The sequence below is a fragment of the Scleropages formosus genome, chromosome 10 (genome assembly GCF_900964775.1).
Source record: "Scleropages formosus chromosome 10, fSclFor1.1, whole genome shotgun sequence".
Taxonomy (NCBI): Eukaryota; Metazoa; Chordata; class Actinopteri; order Osteoglossiformes; family Osteoglossidae; genus Scleropages; species Scleropages formosus.
This window is the reverse complement of record NC_041815.1, coordinates 4075792-4084155: the sequence shown is the minus strand read 5'-3', so window position 1 is coordinate 4084155 and position 8364 is coordinate 4075792. Positions and strand designations below refer to the sequence as shown.

The 8364-nt window shown below is 42.0% G+C and overlaps 1 protein-coding gene across 1 annotated transcript; it reads right to left on the bottom strand.

The window, feature by feature from the left end:
• Positions 1 to 3603: 3603 nt before the first annotated feature.
• On the bottom strand, positions 3604 to 8164 carry LOC108941866 (NEDD4-binding protein 2-like 2). Its single transcript, XM_018764764.2, has 6 exons — positions 7985 to 8164; positions 6180 to 7474; positions 5601 to 5725; positions 5287 to 5375; positions 5090 to 5166; positions 3604 to 4481 (listed from the first exon to the last, which is right to left on the bottom strand). Exons 2-6 carry the CDS (start codon positions 7358 to 7360, stop codon positions 4343 to 4345), a joined length of 1611 nt encoding a protein of 536 aa, XP_018620280.2. The 5' UTR covers positions 7361 to 7474; positions 7985 to 8164; the 3' UTR covers positions 3604 to 4342.
• Positions 8165 to 8364: the final 200 nt, after the last annotated feature.

The following is an 8364-nucleotide window of genomic DNA, read 5'->3' as shown; positions in this document are numbered from 1 at the left end:
GTTGATTCACACACACACACACACACACACACACACACATTTTCAGAACCGCTTGTCCCATACGGGGTCACGGGGAACCGGAGCCTACCCGGCAACACAGGGCGTAAGGCCAGAGGGGGAGGGGACACACCCAGGACGGGACGCCAGTCCGTCGCAAGGCACCCCAAGCGGGACTCGAACCCCAGACCCACGGGAGAGCAGGACTGCGGTCCAACCCACTGCGCCACCGCACCCCTCTGGCGTTGATTCAGTTCAATTCAATTTATTGATATAGAGCACTCTTCTCGCACAGTGATGCGGAGCACTTGAACACAGAAAACGTCATTTCAAGATGTATCCTGATCACTTTCATTGCTCTGTGTAAGCAGCTCAAGCTGTGTTTCTTTACTTGGATACAAGAGGCACTTAAGACATTTACCTCTGTTCTAGGCTTTGGTTGCAGCCAGACCTGGCCTAACCATTACCAAACTCGTTCACCATACCTCGAACTTTCAAGGAATGATTGTCATTTTGTATATATGTAAAATTGCAGGTTCTCTTTGACTTCAGTGCTGCGTCCGAAAACTAAAACAAGTAATTAGTTTGCTTTTGCAAATATGAGCCTTTATTCTTTGAGTTTTCATACCTATGTCTTAGCAATTAGGCAAATATAGACATACACAAGTATACACACACACACACACACACGAGGAAAAAAACAGAGCAAATTCAAGACATAAATCATTGACAGTGTACCATTTGTCCCCAGGAGACAACAACCTGCCATGTGGGCGGTTATCTCTACAAGGCAGAGCTGCTTCAGTACAAACATGCAAGCTGTGAGATCAGAAGAGGAAAACACTCACACCTACTTACAGAAAAATGGCAGGGAGAGGATGGTGCTCCTTTCTGATTTTCTGATTCATATTGTAAGGGTATTTTGCACGTGAACTGCAATTTCTTGCGCGTCACACTTTTGCATATTGATACTTTTGCAAACATTTTTTCCTACGGTACACGCTGAAATTGTCTACCCAACTGACTAAGTAAACAGAAGAAATGTAGATGCTCTCCGGCCACTTTATTGGAGACACTTACCATTTGCCGATACAGCCACACGCAAAGCTATGGTGGTCACTTACTGTAGAAAGCATGCTGATAGGGTCAAGAGCTTAAGTTACTGCAAGATGCAATGTATACTGTACGTGTTGGTTCCAGCATCTCAGAAGTGACCTCTCCATACATTGTAGGGTAAAGACTTCACAAACACTAAATCCATTCAATGGAAATCTCATGGGAAGAAATGTCTCCTTGAGACAAGCCAGAGGAGAATGGCAAAACTCAAACCAACAGTTAAGCCAAAGCTAAGCAAATAACAGGTTAAAGGCAACTGGTCTGCTGAAAGGTGTCTTGCCATGCAAGATGAGGCTCCATGGCATGTGTGATCACCGAAAGTGGATGGATGAGTAACTTAAAAAAGTAACATGATTTGACTCATTGAAGCTTCTGTTGTCTTCTGTTGTCTCAGGATGGCAGCTCAAAATTTGGCTTAAACAACATGGATTTGCAGATCTTTATATAGATTAGGCCCCTTAGCACCAACCATAGTGTTTTTTTTGGGGGGGGCGGGGTGTGCCAATCTGCAAGATTGGTTTGAACCATTTTCAGTTCCTTGTTGAACCCACATTACACTTAAATTTATTCATTTTGCAGAGTCTTTTCTTCAAAGCAACGTATATATCACCAAAAATACGAGTGCGTTACATTAGCAGGAATATACTTAGACGCAGACACGCGATTCTAAAGTGCAGTTAATTTGTTACTTTCCACCATATGAACCAATGTACATCGCACGAGTAGCTGCATAAAAGTTTGTTATTCAACAGTTATTGTCACAAAGTTATAGAGCAAGAACATTTACACGTTTATCACACACTTATGAGATCATGGGAGAAGTGAGTCCAGAAGAGGCGAGTTGTAATACCCTTCTTAAATGCAGAGAGAGATTCAGCAGTTCTGAGTGAGAGGGGGAAGTCATTCCACCACATTGGATCCAGAAGTGAAAACCTTTGTGCTTTTGATTTTCAACCTTTTATGCATTGGACCACCAATTGGGCAGAGATGGAGGAGCATAGCAGTCTGGTTGGGGTGTAGTGAGAGATCAGGTCTTGTAGATATTGGGGAGCAGATTCATTGATGTTTTTGTAGGCAGTAACCAGAGTCTTGAATTTTATCTGGGTATTTTAACTGACTTTAGTGTTACCATCTGAAAACTAAAACATCCAGTTAGTTTGCTAATTATTTGAATATGATTTCAAATAATTCCAGCAGTCTGAGGCAGAAGTACATCCTACTCTGCATCTGTCTGGTACACCCAGACAAAATATCCAGTGAGACTGTTTTGAAGATTTACTGGCAGTATAATTAAAAATGAAGCTACTTTTGTTCCCCTGTGGAGATAGGCTTCAACGAGTACGATGTTATCAGAAAAGGAAATGAATGGTTCAATGGAATAATGAGTTCATTTTCTTGTCTCAGAATGGACAGGCTCACCCAGTCACTAGCAAAAAACAAAAGTGATGCTGCGTGATCTACATGATATTAGAATTTAACAGACTTCCCACAGTATTTGTTTTCAGCAACAAAAGCATTTCAAATCTTCATTCTTGTCAGGATCATGTAAATGGTCAGTGCACTTTTTATGCTCCTGTCTTATTGGCAACAAGTTCGAATTCTGTCATGTGACTGAGCAGGACTTCTGGTAGTTACACAGGAGTTATGGCAATTCTGTACGGAATAGGCTGTATATCAGTTCATATCATTATACCTGCATACATTACATATAGTATTGCGTGTTACTTTAGGCTGTCTCTTAATGTCTCTTTCATACCAATTCATAATTCTTCCTTAACCATGTGAAAAGAAAGCGTGTTGACAGTGAGAGGTTAATAGCGAACGTGTCTCGAAACCTTAGGCTCAAACTCCAATATCAGAAGCACGCAGAGAAGAAGACATATGATGTATGCACACACTCACACATTCCACCCTGAGCTCTACCTTGTTGTATGAACACCAAGTGGTGCACTATCCCTCCTATCTCTCAAAGTGTCGCAAGCGCTCATTTGTCCAAGGCAATTTGTGGAGCGCGAGCCATGATTAGCATGCAGAATGTTACTTTCCAATCCCTCCCCAATTTACTGGGCACCCAAGATAACACTGACTCCGTTGCACAGAACAATGTTGACTAGTACTTGTTCACTTCCTTCTGCACCCTCCTGCCTCATTTAGAAACGTTCAGATTTTTTCTCAATCAACAAGTTTACAAGAAACTGAGCTGTCTACTGACGAATGTGCATGTTGTTATTAATGTTAATATCATAAAGGTGTATACAGGGCCTGCCTTAGGTGAGCTGAACCTATCTGACCCCATGGTGCCCCACAACCACAGAGGGGTCTGCAGCAGGACTGCCACTTTCTGCTTTATCAAAGAAGGAATGCCCTACAGAAGAGGTTGTATAGTTTAAAATATAAAACAATAGAATTTATTCCTGAAACCTCAGTCTAGAAGATCCCCCCAATATGATTCAAAATGGGCCCTACAATTTCTAAGGCCACCTGGGGGTGTAAATCTGTTCAACTGTTAATGACCATCATTATTCAGATTTCTACCTCATTAACACTGAAATATATGTACAGAAAGGCGTATGCTTTAACGTTCTAATATCCTTTACTATGTACACCACACAAATGTTGAAATAACATACAAAATCTTACAATATGTACAAAAACCGCTACTGAAAATATTACATTCACTGAAGTCAAAGTATCCAAAATCAGTGCAATATTAGCCTGGCTGTGTGTTGTATAACAATTTCCTGACGTTTCTAATAAATTCCAACTGCTTCTGATCACAAAAGCTGGAAAACCAGATACTTCTTTTGTTGTTAGTTTCCTGAATAGTTGTATTGCTACATTTGACATTACTGCTTTAGTTTCTACAGAAAATAATTTATTTTACATTAAAAAAGGTTTCCCCGTCCACACACAGGCAACCAAAATCACACTGCCTTCTCCTGGAAACTCATCACTACGTGAGGACATTTGGAGGTGCCATCATCAAAAATGCATACAGCACACGTCAATGCCTTACAGCTGCTTTTTTTGTAACTAGAGCTGTCAATCAATCCAGACCTCTGAGCAACAGGAAAGCATATTGGATTTCCAGTTTTTTAAATAAACTATTATAGGTGTAAAAGGCTGAAGACTGAAAATAAATATATGCTGGTGTCAAAAAGCTGGCAATGGAAGAAGACAGTACTGCAGGGTCATCTGTCAGTGGAATGGGGCAGCCGTCTTCAGTGTCTTATGACCTTGTGTTGGGGCATCCTGAACCTTTGTGTGAGGGCTCCTGGGAGTTCAGCACAATGTCCAGAGACATGGGAAGCTCAAAGCGCTCCAGCATTTGGGCTATTTTGTGCCGAGGGACACCATGTTTGTTCCTCCTAGGAGTAAGAGGAAGAGAAAACTGCATGAACCATGGTGGTGAGACGCACCTTCAAGAGGTTTAATGACTTTAAAGAGCAAAGGTGAGGCATAAGGAGTCTTCAGTCTACAACAGAAGATGAGCACATCTGCATTTCAGATGGACAATGAAGGACTAGACAGACAACTGATAATATGATTGTAACTTTGCATATTAACCACAAGATTTCAGCCCATAGTGGAAGGCAGAACAGAGGCCTTAATGAGAAATTATAATGTTTGAAAAGGAAACAGAAAAAGCACAGAAATTAGTTACTGTGGGGAAAAAGGTCACGAGTTCAATCATGTCACACTATGTAAATGCAGAATTGCGAACTACGAGTACTGCAGATTAAAACTTAACACAGTGAAGTGACCTTATGTTTAGGTTGTATGAAAAAAAGAGGCAAGGGGAATAAAGTCAAGGACCATCTCTTGCACGAACTTTCAAAATACAAAAGAAAAATAAGGCCAATAAGATGCCACGAAAAGCATGTTGAATGTGCAACCATTTCGGAATCAGGGTTTTTTGGTCTTTCTGCTGTAGTGTCAAGAAGAGTAAGATGTAAAGCAAACACTCTAAATGTACTTTTCTAACTCTGATGGATCCCTCCTCCAACTGGTGTTAGGTTCACAGAAGTCCACACGGTATCCCCTTTCTACAGCCTGGCAAAAAAGAACATCAAACCTTCAGTCGCAGTACAGTACAGAAACTTTTTTAAATATACAAAATACAAAACATGTTTCCTGGAAGAAATAGACATTAACAGCTCAAAAGAGGCTCACAAGTTTTGCATAAGGCTTCATTTCCCAAGCTTGCAGGTTTGTGTTGTCAATAATCACAGGAGAGCGGCCTTCATCCATAGCTTCTCTTGCTGCAAAACAATGAAACAAGAAGAAGCATAAGGGCTAATGATAGGATCCAGTCATTCAATATGCACATTTTAATGATTTAACTGAACATAACTGTCATCATTACACCAATACACCTTACTTGGGAAGATATTCTGGAACATATATATACTCTACTCTTGAACAAGTTCAAGATGGACAATGAATGTACGATTACTCAGGGGCTTCCGGAAGGTGCCATGGGATACCTCTTTTCTGGTTCCACTCATGTGCATCCCCCAGCAGGTTAGGATTATACGCATAGTCTGTCCCTTGACAGAAGTAGTCATCCGTGCTGAGGATAAGCCCATGGGGACTGGAGGATTTCAGCTCCCTGAAAATCACAGCAAGCAGAATGAGCCTTGCACACAGGTATTGCCACTTTGTGTTGTTAGCAGTTAGATTGCCAAGGAATCTATTGGTCTCACTGATCTGTCCTGAACACTTCAATGAAAACATACCAATAAGCCAGTAATACCATTCAGTTCTTCCATCTTTACAAAGTTTTATTTGAATGCAGAAGTTGTGTGAAACTCTAGACTTTTGTCAAAAATGCATTTAATGAACACACTGAATGCTGAAGCAATTTTACACATCTCCTAAAGGTAGCACTGGGCCCCCTTTGAAAAGACAACGTGGAGGAAAGGGACTGAATGTTTCAAGCACCAGCGCAGAAATACACAGCAGCTTTGCACTGATGAAACACACAGAAGCACATTCAAGCAGAAGGAAAAGTTCATTTTCATTTAATTTCACATCTCACATTAGATGTTGCCCAAGTAACTCACTGGGCAAAAGTTGACTTCCCAGACCCAGGCAATCCTCTCATTAGAATCAGGACCAAAGAAGAGCCAGGAGGACAAATTCCTTTAAAGTCTGGTTCTTTGTGATGCTGCTCTGAGGGGTGATGTCGCAGATGTGGTCTGTGCTCTCCACTGATATTATGATTCAGACCAAAATGGTCCTGTTCATATGAATGAAACCAGGTACCTTCATTGTGTCTGAAGTAACCATTGCCTTGACTGTATTCAAAATGGTATGGAGGGTAATCACAATCACTGTACCCTCGACAAATATTGGGATCGTCATAGACATCATAAGCTGTAAAGACAGGACTTGGTGGGAATGGTTGATCCCATTCATAATGTCTTACACTGGGTACAGTCTCAGGATATTCATAGTATGGCTTCATCTGCGGGCCAAAATCTGGAGGGTAAAAAGGATTTAGGGGTTGGAGGGGTGGGCCTTCATTGGGCCCATAAAACTGAAAGTGCTGGGAGTGATGCCATTGATTCTCATAGTGAGGACCCCAGCCACCACTGTCTGGGCCACACAAAAAGTTCTGCCTGTGTCTCCTGGGATGCCAGTGGTCTCCATGGGGACCCTGATACGGATGAGGTCTGCGATAAGGCCTGTGGTCTCTGTTGAAGTTTAACCTTGTTTCCTCTTTGGGGGTTGTGTTCAAAGGTTTCTCTGTTTCGACAGGTCTCTCAGGTTTATCAGGGACATCAGTTTTGTCTTCAGGTTCAATCTGCTCCAGTTCCTTGTAGAACTCACTCAGTTTGTCTTCCATGTCTCGTGTGGGAGACCTGGAGACTTGGGGTCGACACGCGGGTCCGATGAAGGCTGTGCTGCGGAATCGCCACTTGTCTTCAGGGAGGCCTTCACCTCCTTGCTCAGGGCTCTGGCTGTTTAAGGACGGCGTTGTCTCAGCAACGTCATCTGCTGAAGCAGCAGCACTGACCACAGAGTCAAGCTCCTGGTTCAAAGAAGTTTCTGGCAAACAGTTGCTTGCTTCATTCTTGAAGCAGGAGATCTCAGTGGCAGAGCTGTGAGGCAGTCCTTGCACTGCTTCTCTGCACTCATCATTATCAGAGTGCGGTAGGTCTCCTGTATTAGGAACTGGAGCACCTTCTGTCTTGAAGTCTTGACCAGGTTCACTAGACATCTCTTCCTGTCTGTCATGCATAACACCCTCAGCATCCAGAACCTTGTGAGAAATTTTAAAATTCTGTCAGCGATCGTCCTTCACATCTCTGCCTTCGGTTTCCGAGATAGAAATACTGGCACAAAGATCGAACATCTAGACAGGAGACACAAACGCATTAAAATATGTATGTAATCACGTTTTGTTTAAAATTCTTCACACACTCGATCTTTGCACATCTGCCTCATGGTACTTCAATGCGTTTTAGTGCAAACTCTGGCTCACATCACTTAGGAAACCCAAAGTATTTCTGGCCTTAATTCCTTCAGTAAAAATAAACAGTTTTTATTTATTTGACAGTAACAAATAAAGAATAAAAAATTTTTACTTTTCAAAACAAATCGACTTGAGAGAATACGCCCGAATAATTGGTGTTTTGTAACATTTAATTTAAATTCGTATATTACATGTCCAGATTAATTCAGTGCTGTTCGTTTCACTTCATGCCATGGCTGAAGGCAGTCAAAGCATCAACGCCGTTCTTTACAGCCACTATCGCACCGTTATTTCAGTCGCTGCAAAATGTAAACAAAATGAGAACGTCATGTTCCTCAGCCATCTCGTCATGTTCGTCTAAACACAATGACAAGAAAATTAACTTGACACCTGATTTCCCCGTTTTCAGTCTGAGTTGGTCACAGCCTCCGCATCAGGAATTACATTAAATGAATATTAGCAGCGATACTACATTAAAATGCGCACATTACTGTATTCTTATAAATATACATTTCGATTTCGCAGTCTTCACAGTAAATCCTTAAAGACACCACGCCGGAAGTGACAACAAAGGAAGTTGCAACCCGGAAGTGACGCTAGAGCGTTGCCTCGTTTCTGTACTGAGATGCAGCCCACACGCAGACACTGCCGCCTACTGCACAAGTGGGCATCTAGCTATGAATGTACCCGCTTGTCTGGGGCTGTTACTATATTTCAGGAGTAGGGGAGTAGTTAGTTACTGTGTTCTAGTGGGTAGACTCAGTGGTACG

Excerpts from the sequence above, each read along its gene's own strand:
- LOC108941866 (XM_018764764.2), bottom strand. The coding sequence starts at position 7,360 with ATGCATGACAGACAGGAAGAGATGTCTAGTGAACCTGGTCAAGACTTC. Across the intron at positions 5,726-6,179 it reads GGGAAGTCAACTTTTGCCCA|GGAGCTGAAATCCTCCAGTC; the intron begins GTGAGTTACTTG and ends TGTGATTTTCAG. Across the intron at positions 5,167-5,286 it reads TGAAGCCTTATGCAAAACTT|GCTGTAGAAAGGGGATACCG; the intron begins GTGAGCCTCTTT and ends CTTTTTTGCCAG.